The sequence below is a fragment of the Halichoeres trimaculatus genome, unplaced genomic scaffold, assembly GCF_033239565.1.
Source record: "Halichoeres trimaculatus isolate MK-OKI-2021-1 unplaced genomic scaffold, fHalTri1.1 fHalTri1_scaffold_18, whole genome shotgun sequence".
In the NCBI taxonomy this organism is placed as follows: Eukaryota; Metazoa; Chordata; class Actinopteri; order Labriformes; family Labridae; genus Halichoeres; species Halichoeres trimaculatus.
In genome coordinates this window covers 19,111,964-19,125,173 of record NW_027437196.1, presented here as the reverse complement: position 1 = coordinate 19,125,173, position 13,210 = coordinate 19,111,964, and the positions used below count along the sequence as shown (strand labels likewise).

General features: G+C 41.4%; 1 protein-coding gene across 6 annotated transcripts in view; it reads right to left on the bottom strand.

Annotated features, from left to right (window-relative positions):
• Positions 1 to 13,210, bottom strand: part of ofcc1 (orofacial cleft 1 candidate 1) — a 180,058-nt gene that overhangs the window by 151,418 nt on the left and 15,430 nt on the right. For all 6 annotated transcript variants that reach the window (XM_074693846.1, XM_074693844.1, XM_074693843.1 and 3 more), the window contains 7 exons: positions 10,975 to 11,079; positions 10,260 to 10,346; positions 6,919 to 7,143; positions 6,549 to 6,646; positions 5,097 to 5,183; positions 4,750 to 4,814; positions 3,367 to 3,493 (listed from right to left, as the gene is read on the bottom strand). In XM_074693846.1, the coding sequence (XP_074549947.1) occupies positions 3,367 to 3,493; positions 4,750 to 4,814; positions 5,097 to 5,183; positions 6,549 to 6,646; positions 6,919 to 7,143; positions 10,260 to 10,346; positions 10,975 to 11,079 (794 nt within the window). The remainder of the gene's footprint in view (positions 1 to 3,366; positions 3,494 to 4,749; positions 4,815 to 5,096; positions 5,184 to 6,548; positions 6,647 to 6,918; positions 7,144 to 10,259; positions 10,347 to 10,974; positions 11,080 to 13,210) is intronic.

Below are 13,210 nucleotides of genomic sequence, written 5' to 3'. Positions count from 1 at the left end.
TTCAGTATGTTTCATGCGAATGTTTCCAGGAGGCTACTTTTAACGTTGCCCTGTGTAGTGAAGATGGTTTTGTGGAAGTTCTCAGTTGGATTCAGATCAGGGTGACACCCAGAATTCTCCAAAAGAGTGACATTATTCCCCTAGAGGAAGTCCTCTGTCAGGGGGGCATTGTGAACTGCAGCGTTGTCATGAATAGAATAGAATAGAATAGAATAGAATAGAATAGAATAGAATAGAATAGAATAGAATAGAATAATGCAATAAATAATGCAACATTTCCGTGAAGCCAGCCGCTGGCCGGGTAGAAAACATCTCAAGTGGGATCTCTTTGTCATGTCAGTAACATTTGAAGTCCACAGGACCGTTAGGTTCAATTTTACCTCATCAGAAAATAAAAGATTCTTCCACCTTGCAATACCATGTGTTTCATTCTGTATGCAGCTTTGTAGCATTGAAGAAGATGCCTTTAAAGACATTTCTCATTCTTGAAGCCCTTTTCTCACAGATGCTGTCTGATGGTGATTGGGCAGTTCCAGTAATGGCCTTGGTTTTGATCAGAGATCATCCTGTACCTTGGCAGCCAGTTGGATCCTCTGGATCTTTTAAGAAATTCAATTATTGTTTTTGTGTCACTTCCATTTCTTCTTCTGGCATTTTCAAGCTCTACTTAGGACCTTCTTATGATCCAAAAGTGCAAAATGTAAATTTGTACAATTTATCAACTGGTCTTAAAATAATCATCCTGCATGGCCTTACCCTTGACTACCCTACTCTACCTTGCCCAACATTTACCTGCTGTGCCCTCACCAAGCTCTCCCTGCCCTACCCTTGTCTAGTCAACCCTACCCTATCCGCCTTTGCCTTGCCCAACCTCAGCTTGTTATAAAGCCCATTATCCAATATTTTGCCTTCCTATACTGTTCTGTCCTACTATATATACTTTTTTTTATCTCATCTCACTTCACCACACTATATTGTCGCCTATTTTACTCATTCTCACCCACTCCCATGTTATAACGCTGTTGTTTTATTTTTGATTTGCCTTTTTTTTTTTTTACTTTCACTGATCAGTTCTATCCCAGCCCCTCAAATGACCTGCTATCTTTTACTCTGTGTATTACCTAAGTTGTATCTCTCAATGACCATGTCTTTCATGTACTTGGATTTACACTGTGTTGGCTATCTCCCCAGGGCACATTTGGACTGTCTGGCAATTAAAGCTTTCCATTACAATCAATGACATATTAGAACTCAGGGGCTAAATGTGCTCATACACTACCATACTTTGCATTTTTTATTTGTTTTACATTACAACATAAGCGTTGTCACCAAGCAACCTGATACTTCTCCTTCTGCTATCACAGACACACATCATATGAGCATTCAACTAACAGTTTCTGACTGTGCCCACTGCTCTGCCAGACCATGAGGGGGGACGCAGTGAGCTCAGCCTTGCAGTAATACCCCTCAATCCCCCCACTGTGAGCATCTCTGCATACCAAAACAAGAAAAACAATTTAGGCAGAAGTGAAATTAGTATAATTGGTGGCAAAGCGGTTTAGCCCACACATCTCACATTTGGGAGGAGGTGATTGAGGCCTCCAAACCCCCACATTGGAAAGAGATGCATGCATGCAGACTGGAAAAGAGGAGGAGGAGGAGGAGAAAAGATGAAAAAAAGCAAAGAAACAAGAAACAATAGCATCTCACTAGTGTTCAATTTGCACTATGTGTGTTCAAAGTGTTATTACGATCTGGCCCACGTGGTTGCATAGGTGTCATAAAAAAGAGTCAAGACAGGAAGGTGAAGGCAAAAGGTGAAGTGAGCCAATACTCCATATCAGAGGTGGTTTGTTTGCCCCAAGCCTGAGTTGTGCCTAAAGTGCCATAACATTACAGCACTCCTACAGATGAGATCAAAGGCTCCAGTGAGGGATCTTCCGCATTTTGCTGGCACGCGGCCGTCCTTTCGCTGAAATATCTTTTCAGGGCTTTCCACGTATTGACTGATCACACAAAATGCACTCTTAATAGAGACAGGAAATGCCACGTACAAAAACTTCCTTTCTTTCTAAGTATGGGCTAATATTCAGAGATCAAGCTTTCTCGTTAATTATTTTCATTTTAATTAGTAAATCTTAATTAACAATGAACATTTACCCTTAAAATTTTTTGGCTTCAGTATGAAGGAGGGGGGTGAAGAAAGCAGAGAATAAATATGACAATCTTTTTGGGACCTCCGGGCAGGATTACTGATGCAGGCTGCCTTAGTTATTAAACACGTTCTAAATTAAATGCCTCCATGAATTTTGCACAGAAATATATTTTCATAGTTTTGCATGCCAAATGTGACATTTTATATTTCAGATTCATCTCGCTGCAGTAATTTTAGGGAAATGTCATATAAACAAAGATTTTGTCATTTACCAAAGGAAATTACTATGCGTGGCAGGTTTGGCCATTGCTTTCTCTCTCTCTCTTTCTCTTCTTTCCCTCTCCCTCTTTTTGCCCCCTATTCTGCCTGTGCCGGTTGTTTCAAGTCAGCAAGCCATAAAAAATCTTTATCTCAGTGAAACACAGCAATTTGGGAGATAATCGAATGGTGACTTGGGGGCACAAACGCCAGTCTGAGGAATTATACCACAATCTCCCCTGCATTTACAACCTTCCTCAAAGCCAGTTGTCACCCTGGAAGGAAAGCCCCCGACTGAAGATTCATTACATCTTTAAGCCAGCACGGTGGCATGGCAGCCTCATCCCCAGATGCAACACAACAGCACACTCCTCCCACAGCTGGTGATGCTACCGCTAAAGCTGCAGCTTCCCTTTCCCTTTCCCACTTGGTTCTCTTTTCTCTCCTCTCCCTATGTTCCCCTTTTTCATCTCTAAAGACTCCTTTTTCCCTCCTACTTAGATTCCTAAAACCACAGACAGCATGCACACAAAGCCAGGAAAAGATTCTTTATATACTGTACAAAAATAATGTGGCAAGATACTTAGAATTCTGGAAGCTTCTTTCAACATAGCCTGTGTTTGAATGTGTGCCTTTGTATGGGAATGTGCCCATACAGTCCCCATTGGTGAGATGAAAGGAGCAAAGGAATTTGAAAAACTAGAAAAATAAGGGATATGAATTTTCCATTTTCTATCACCTCCTATTCATCACAGGATTGCACATAATTACATCACTCTACTGTTTTTGAACAAACAACCCTTCCTTTTTTATGATCTGTAAACACTTTGGGATCAATATTTACTCCTATATTCTTATGGATTAAGGGGCAAGTCGCTGCTTCTTTGTTTCCTTTCTTTTTCTTTAAAAAATGTATTTTGTCCTCCACATTCACAGTTTCTCGCAGATCCTACCTGCCACAGGGGCTGTGATGCTGAGGAGGAGGATGTTTGGAGCTCTGTCATCTGCCCGTATTTGGCTATCACTTCCTCTTGGCCTTCCCCCAGCACTCTGAGTGACGGGCTTTCAATGGTGCGGCTGCTACACACACACACACACACACACACACACACACACACACACACACACACACACACACACACACAAACACAACAAGCACAAACATGGGAAGTTAACCCTGTTTACAGCCACCTGCATTTTGGACTCTTTGTTGTTCTGCAGCCAACAGCAGCTCAATCTAATAACAGCACAACAAAACACTTTCCACTGGGGTCCCTCTCTGCCTTTCTTTCCCTCTCTCTGCCTTTCTCGGCCTTTCAATCTTATCAGTGGTAATGTAATAAGCGGTTGCTTCGCTCTGTCTCCTCGCCACCTCTCTTAATTCCTCAAAATAAAGCAATATCACTGGGGCCCTGGCCTGCCTGTGACTGGGGATAAGATGCTTGTAAAAGGGAGGATAATTCAGCAAATAAATGCTCGGCATCAAAGGCAGGGACTGGGTCTTTCTTCCCATTCTCTGCCTCTCTCCCTCCTCTCTGTTCGCCTATCAAAAGTATTACATGTGCTTTCATCAGTTCACAACAAGGCACAATGTGCTTCCTAATGCAATTACTCGACCTCCATTAAATCAGAAACAGTGGAAACAAATGAATTACACATTTGTTACAAAAACCACAAGTCAGCTCTGCGTCTCTCCTCCTTATTTTTTTTCTTTTATAGGCGCAGGGAGAGAAAAAGTGAAATCATTTCTCATTAAATTTCAGGCAGATGTAGCCCTAGGTGATGCATAGAAAGTCTCCCATGTCTAATAGCCACCCACCATTGATATCAGAAGGAATTTACAGAGTTCAAGGCTGTCGAGAGGAGGTCATCTCGCTAAACTCTGATCCACATTCATCTGACAGAGCTGGTGTCCGACAACCACCCACCCATAAAACAACCGAACACCACGGAAGATGCTGATGTGTAAAGTAGTTTCTTGATTTTATCATGTCAGCCGGCATGGTAGTCCATAATTACTAAAAACTTAAACATGCTAAGCTGACTCCCCGCAGGGCTCCCTCTACCAGATTTGATGTGTGATCTCTGACTAAAGTGGATGGACCAAGAATTGATGCGCCTCCAAGCCCAATGACATGGACAGATTTCTCTGCCCTGCAGCCATACTACCCACAATGCAATGCCCGTCGACAGGAGAAGCCAAGCAGAGGACATATGAATTACATGCCTTCCTGGATGTCAGTGGGAATACAAATGCTTTTTTACACAATTAATGATTACCGTCATGTGACATCAATTTTACATATGGGGAGAAATATGAAATGGGCTGGACTTACTGAAGCAGGGTGTTCAGGCGGGGCTGTGGTGCTGCCACGTCACAACCTCTCTCTGAATCAGGCTCCTGTGAAATATTCAAGAGGAAGTGTTAACAAACACTGTTAATATGGTAATCATTAACACCTTAATCTGCTAGTTGATAATTTAGTTTGAACAGTAGCACTAAAAACAGCTCTATTATAGTTAAATATTTCTAAAGATGTTTGCCTAAATATTTCAATACCAATAAATAGAAAGATTTTGATTGGCTGAAACTATACATGGCACACAGCCCTGAAGCTATTTTACTATAACTATAAAAGCAAAACATCCTTCTTTGACTTAATAAATAGCACAAAGGCCTTACCTTTACATTCCCGGTCAAGAAGTCCATCACTCGCTTCCTCCTCTTTGCCCACTCACTCCTCTTCAGTGGTCCCTTCTGAGCAGCTTGCTGAAAATACGTACAAACACACATGCACACTTTCTTTGGATGCAGCTTTATGAAACAGTGCAGTGCACCATAATGGCAGAATTAAGCACAAGGAGCAACTGTAATGCAATCTGCAGGCAATCGATACTGAGCCAGGCCCTAAAGACATGTAGCGTTTGATGAGTATTTCTGCCGCTTTTACATTCAGTCAGCACATTCACACTCCCCATTCAGACGCATTGACACTGCTAAGTGACAGCGTCTCGCCCTGTAGAGGCTTTGTACAGCAGAATAGAGAAAGAAGAAAAACGTTATTATTTTTAAAATAGATGTGAAATCTCTGGTGGATAATGTGCTTTCAATGGGAGGTGGGTGTGGAAACAGTAGGAGAGCTCATACATATTATGGCAGAATGAGATAACACTGATCCCAGTACTGATACAGTACACAGTAGATGCCACTGATTATGGAGTAAGGCAGGATGAGTCAACTGTTGCTGCTGCTTCCAAGTGATGTGGAGACATTGTTGATCTATTTCGTCCCAATTACGTAGACTTTCTTTTCGCATAATTCGATACTCCTATTCTCTTTTCAAGTGAGATTAGAACTATAAATACACTGCAGAGAAGTTCTGCATTCTGTTTACATATGTCGCTGTTTCTTTGGATTTGGAGTGTAGATTTGTCTACACAATGGAAACCCCATGTTCTTGCATTCTCTCCCTGCTTTTCTTATTTATGGGATACAAACCCTTGTATTGAAAGAAGCTTTAGATCTTAACGCTAGTTCACAATCTCCCAACACCCCAGTTGAAAAATAAAAAAGGTGGTCACGCTCTATTTTTTCCTGAAAAGACTTTAAAGACTGGAAAGAACCAAGAAGATGCAGCTTCTGTTAGGGACAAATATGCATAATAATGCACTACAAAGTTCAAAGACACATCAAAAGTGTCTCTACAAACACATTTTTATGTGATGATAGCATATGAAGCGTTGATTATGTAGACAAATTCATGTATTTACTCTGAGCCAAGAATAAATGAGTTATTTAACCCTGAATGCAAACACAAAGCGCAATCTCACATGACTGCATTCAACAGAGGTTGAAAAAAATTGTAAAAGCTGCTTAAAATTTTAGATTCAGAACTTTTAAGAGAGGTAATGTGGGGCTAAGTCTAAAAAGTGGAACAAAAAATGAAAGACATTTAGTAAAGCACACACAGGTTCCATATACACTGTGGCGGGACATGAAAAAAAAACAGACAAATATACACGCACACATGCACACGCTCCATGTCCATTAGCCCAAGCCACAGCATAATGGACATGGCTGATGTGCTGGTGAATATGGGATGATGACACAGATATTCCTCTTTGTAGCCCTGACCTGCTGCAGTGAAAGGCTGCCAAGCGTGATCATGTCAGGCCGCACGCGCTCCCTCAGCTGCTGGGCGTAGTGGGGGATCGCCTCCTTGGCTGTCCTTACTGCAAGAAATGACACGGTGGGACCACAAATACACCTATCATCCTCAAAGTGAATGTTTTTGTAGCATTACGCATTATATTTCTCTACCAATGCATCTATTTCCTGACTGAAATTCTACTAGAAAGGACATTCTGAACTGATTAGTTTTTGATACTGCTAGCTTTTAGCATGTTTTAACACACTGAAAGGTCATATACTGAACTAAACTGACAAAATACCACATCAAAATATGCCCTCAGAAGTATATAAAATATCAAAACCATGGCATTACTTTTTACAGTGCTCTCTCCATCCATTACCATCCTCCCTGCTTCGAGTCCAGCCTCTCCTCCCAGCCCAGCTCCAGTCCCAGCCTGGGTTTTGGCAATGGTGTGGGCCTGGGAGGGCCTGGAGCCTGAGGCATCACCACCGCCATGGAGCAGCAGTCGCCGCTGAAGCACCGGATCACCCGCCTTCACCTCCAACACCTCTTCATCCCTGGAGGCTAGCAGCGTACCTGGAGAGATACGCATCAGTGGGCATGCACAGATACACACATATATACACACACAAGGACACACGCTGATGGATGTGCATACCTTAAATATCCAGAACCATCGTATAAAAGCCACAGCTACTTTTTAGCTATGTTATCATCCTTCAAATGATGATGTTTACAAAACCATTTTGACAAAAAAAAACTATATATTTTTAACCAAGGAGTGCCAGGTTTTCTCTCTGATACTATGGATGGCTGGAATTGAACAATAAAACAAAAGAAATGAATTTAGACCAGATGTTAAAGAATATGAGTTTGCAATCTGATCCAAGAAGGACTAAAAAAAGGTTTGATATCTGCCATTTGAGTGTTTTTAGAAGGTCATGTCTTTAAATTAAAAAAGCACATTTAGTTTAATCACTCTCCTAAAAAGAAAGTTTCACTTTGAGAAAGTTTTTTGCTGAATCCGGTGTGAACCAGTTTCTGGTTAGCCATAGAGTATTTATTCCTGAAAGCTAAGACGCATCATGTACAGCAGCTAACCTGCTTGAAGAGTGTCTTTATGCTTTTCTTCACCGCCTCCTTGGTAGAAAGCATGAGGTATTCTTTGAGCATCTGTGTTTGCAACGTGTGCAGTCCAACATGTGTAACAGCCAAAGCTGTTATCACTTCCTAATGCCTTTCACATAGAGGCTGATATCAATGCCTAACGCCTCACTGAGAAGTAGAATGAACAGAATGCCAGTTTTTATGTTCTTTCATCTACGAGCCAAAGCGATAGAATTCATCGAGATAAAAAGGAAGTGAAGATCTTAGACAGAGAAGAAGGGATTTCTCCAGTAATGTTTTATGAACAAGAGTCTACAGCACTGGCCACTGTCCATTTCATTAATACTATGTCTTATTCTCTTTCTTGTGAAGTGTGCACGGTGCTTTGTGGCAGGCTGAAAAAGCCCAGACAAAAGCCTGAGAAGCAGTCACAAAATGTCAGGATCAGCTGTGACATACACTGAGCCGGTTCTGCAGCTGCAAAGAAGACGTGCGGCCTACACCGGTGGGAGGCATCCACACAACGGCATAAGGTGATTGTCTTGAAGTCTATTGTGGCATGGTGAAGTCCTTCCTGGCAGTCGATGCAGTTGGACTCTTCCAGAGCACAAGCAAAGCTCTCTCTCTCTTCCTCTCTTTCTCACTGTGTCTCAGTGCATTGCATGGAGGAACTGTTAATCCAAGATCCTCTTTACTTTTTCTGTGGGATTTCATGAACATTCCAAGACAATAAATGGGGCTGCTAATCTCGGCGGTACAGCTAAATCCGAGACAATGGCAAATAATACGAGACGGGAAAATTCTTCCGTGTTGAAGCGGGCCTAAACCCATCACTTGTGCGCTGGAATTACAAGGAAGATGCGCGTCATGTCAACAGGATCTGGTGCGACTGTCTCCTGCCAGAACAATGCTAAGCTTAAACCACCTCAATGTTGCCTGGCTGGCTACACGTTTAAATGAAAGTGAGCTAATGAGAAAAGGCACGCCTACTGTGAGACAATGGCTGTGCTTGGAAAGCATGAACTACCAGTGAGGGACTGTTTCTAGTTGTCCTCTTTGTTCTGTGGAACTGCTGCTCTTAGTGTTAGCAGCATGTAGCATCCTATATTAGGATGGATATTTTTATTTATATATAATGCTAGTCTTAAAGCTACAGTGCTCTAAAGACAGTGACAGTGGATTAAAAAAAAAGTACTGGTCAATAGACCCATGTGCTGAAATGAATGGCTTGAAGTAATTCATAAGATTTAACATCCTAAATACAAATCAAATCAATTTGACAGTTTGATATGTGGCCAAATCTGCAAAATGTTGCATCATCATAGATCAGTTTTCTTAGTATGCTGACGCACAAAGTAAAATACTATTGATATACACTCACCGGCCACTTTATTAGGTACACCTTGCTAGTGCCGGGTTGGGCCCCCTTTAGCTTTCAGATCTGCCTTAATCCTTCATGGCATAGATTCAACAAGGTACTGGAAACATTCCTGAGAGAGTTTGCTCCATATTGACATGATAGCATCACACAGTTGCTGCAGATTTGTCGGCTGAACATCCATGATGAGAATCTCCTGTTTTACCACATCCCAAAGTCCAGTGAACTCATTGTCATGTTGAAGAAACCAGTCTGAGATGATTCCAGCTTTATGACATGGAGCATTATCCTGTTGGAAGTAGCCGTCAGAAGATGGGTATACCATGGTCATAAAGGGATGGACATGGTCAGCAACAATACTCAGGTAGGCTGTGGACTTTAAATGATGCTCAATTGGTACTAAGGGGCCCAAAGTGAGCCAAGAAAATATCCCCCACACCATTACACCACCACCAGCCTGAACCGTTGATACAAGGCAGGATGGATCCATGCTTTCATGTTGTTGATGCCAAATTCTGACCCCACCATCTGAATGTGGAGCAGAAATCCAGACTCATCAGACCAGGCAACGTTTCTCCAATCTTCTATTGTCCAGTTTTGGTGACCCTGTGCGAATTGTAGCCTCAGTTTCCTGTTCTTAGCTGACAGGAGGGTCACCCTGCCTCAAGGTTGGACGTGTTGTGCGTTCAGAGATGCTCTTTTGCATACTTCAATTGTAACAAGTAGTTATTTGAGTAACTGTTGCCTTTCTATCAGCTTGAACCAGTCTGGCCATTCTCCTCTGACCTCTGACATCAACAAGGCATTTTCACCCACAGAACTGCTGCTTACTGGATATTTTCTCTTTTTGGACCATTCTCTATAAACCCTAGAGATGGTTGTGGGTTAAAATCCCTGTAGATCAGCAGTTTCTGAAATACTCAGACCAGCCAGACTGGCACCAACAACCATGCCACGTTAAAAGTCAGTTATCTCACCTTTCTTCCCCATTCTGATGCTCGGTTTGAATTGCAGCAGATCGTCTTGACGAAAGTGAAAGTGGCCGGTGAGTTTATATCTATTTAAATCAGATCCAGTTCACCCACTACCTCCAGCTGAATGTCTGTTTAAACATGCTTAAGTTAAAATATGTAAGATATACTTTACTAATTGGGACCAACAAACAAACAGCTGTTAAAAAAAGGCATGCCCAAGCTGAGATACATACCAGGTATATTTATATAGGTATCGTCGTCTTCATCCAGCAGCGCAGTGATTTTTTGATAAAGCCGGTTTTCATCAGTATTCAGTATCGCTAAAAGACAAAACAAATTATGAAATGAGTACACCTTGAACAGAGCCTGAGAATGACACGCATTCTGTGTGCCTCAAAAATACTTTCTGCTTATCGGCCGAGTCAATCTAAACCACATATATGCATGCACAGTAGATATTAGCTGGAGAGGCCTGAAAATCAAGTGTATGCAGAGGGGTAATGAAAAAGGAGCATTAACATGCCTGTTAGCTGGCCTGTCATCATGTGATGAGATTTGGTTTGGTGAATCCTTTGATATTACACGGCAGTGATATCCAAAAGATACAGGTGAAATGGCTTCTCCATTAATAACCGTGTTTCATTATAACATGCATATTACTTGGCTCCCAAGAGCTCGCTTTTAATAGGCCTACTTTGGGAGGGGGCTGCAAACTATTGATGTGGCTCTGCATGTGTCATTTGACAAGGGAAAGAAGAAGCCACAGTGGAATGAAAACTGACCAATGATTCATGACCTTCATCAATGACAGCGAGTGGATAGCCAATCTTGTGATGCCATCATTTGGTGTATTTACATAGACCGTCTTGCCTTCACAAATGGCGGCCCACCACAAGTGACCTCACTTTAATGAACCGAGGAGAACTATTATGACAGAGAATGGCATACTTAATTCCAGCTCATCTTCGGCGCTGACCCCAGCCATCCTGCCATGCCTTGGGTCTGTCTGCTCTGCTGACGACGGGTCAAAGTAATTTTGGACGCGATTATTTCCTGTGGAAAGTGCGAGAGGCGAGAGAATGGGAGAAAGAGGCGTTGGGAGTTGGTGAGGGGGTGTTGTGGGAGGGAAGAGGGGAGTTGTACAGGTTCAGGTTAGTGGTTATTAGAAGCACATGAAGCAAAATGTTAATTTTGAAACCCACACTGAGGAAGGGCAGGGGCAACGGCTGCTACCAGATAAGGCAGAGCCAAGATGAGACGAGAGTACAGAGGCAGAAAGAGAGAAGTGGGAAAGAGACTGCTGGCTTTCTCAGTGTGCCTCTCCACGGCCTGCGGTGCTCTGGGGCCTAATTAGCATGCCGCGAAAGGTCACGGCAGGCAATCTCTTAAATACGACTGCCATATGTTTGCTGTGTTCAAAAGGAACTAATGAGAAAGTCTACAAGCTCAAAAGTACCTGGAATTTCAAAGACAATACCTCCTAAATACTCTGAGGTCAGCGGCCTAGAGGACCGGGCAAGTTTGGAGGAGCAGATCCAAAGAAAAATAACCTGAGCCCATGTCTCATTGACTTCTTATTAGCAATCACTGACCTATGGGTATCAAGTCTGCTCCACAGAGTTTATAGGAATCCAATAGCTTCAGGGTCTTTCTATTAAGGGTACACCCCGCCACACCGCTTTCTTAACCCTAAATCATTCTCATTACAGGCCTTGAATATTTCACTCTAATCTAAATTGCTTCACTTGTATTTCTCAGGTTGTGGGGCCGAAAAATGCAAGGTGCATGAAATAGTGACACATTTACAACACAAGGATCTTTTCGCAGAAGTGTGAGGATACTGTGCTCGAATGCATAGAAAACTAACAAGCATGTTTTCATTTTAGCACCACTGGACCAGGAGGCCACAGCCCAAGTAGTTTTGGTGGTATTCTTCCATGCTTAAATGAGGAATCTGAGGTTTCAAAAACTCAATACAGGCCTTTTTATTTTTTGGTATGAGACTTGCACCACTTCTTTATTAATAATAATAAGTTGTACATAGAGAGGACATTTCCATGTTTCTTCTGATATAACGTGTAAAACACTCTTTATTTAACAAAATGCTCAATGGGCATGCCAAGTGGCTCAACTGGCATTTTTAAACTAATAGAGCCAAAAAAAGTAGCATAGAAAATCAGCAACTTAACTCGTCACAAGTTATGAGCATGCCAATTGGAAAAGGTGTCTTTGGTACACACGGAGATATTGGGTCTTGTAGTTTCTTTCTGAAAATTCTGTTAAAAAGTGTTGTTTGGGTTAGTTTTGTTACTCAAAATTAGAAGAGAATATTTTTTTATTCTATTTTTTTTTTTTTTTTTTTAATAGGATTTTGATCAAAAAGTGTCTAGTGTTAGCATCCCATGACATTCTTAACTTCAATTCAGGTAAAACATAGAAATATATTTGCCATTTTCTGGTTTTCTAACTGAGTTTTGGAATTAGAAACGTATAATGCATGGAAGAGAAAGAAATCAGTGGGGAAAATTGTGTAAGATTTTCAATACAGAAATTGTATCTTCAAAAAAATCGATGGGAAAAAAGTGAGATATTGTATCTCAAATAAATCTGAAGTAAAAACAGGATCAATTTAGGTACTGACTCTTAATTGTATAATTTTTTTCAGTGAGAAAGTTATTAAAAATCTTTTAAACAAAAAAAAAAAAAAAGAGTTTAAAATCACTAATATGATTAATGAAATCAAGACAAAAAATTGAAATAAAGTCAGCTTTGGTCGTACTGATCTAACCTTTATATCACAGAACACATATTTTTATTGTTTTCAACATCAAGTATGATCTGCTGGTTCCTGTGATCTGCTCAAGTGTCCCAGAATGAGCAGTATTTAAGCCAAGAGTCTCTTTCATTTTTAATCTCAGATTTAACGCTAGCCTTCAATCTCATGTATGTTCATGGTCTGACTTTAATAGATGCATGTTGTTTATTTGCTGGCCAGGGCGGTAAGTGCAATCTCACCTCCTATACTTGGAAAATCATGACAATAATTAATAATAATTACAAGCCAGCACAGCAATAGCAAAATAAACCACATTAAATCAAGAATCTAACATGTGACTCATCCCTGAGAAAACTGGCACGCTCGCAACCTTGAACGCATCCTAATTTACCATCCCATTCCTCAAGA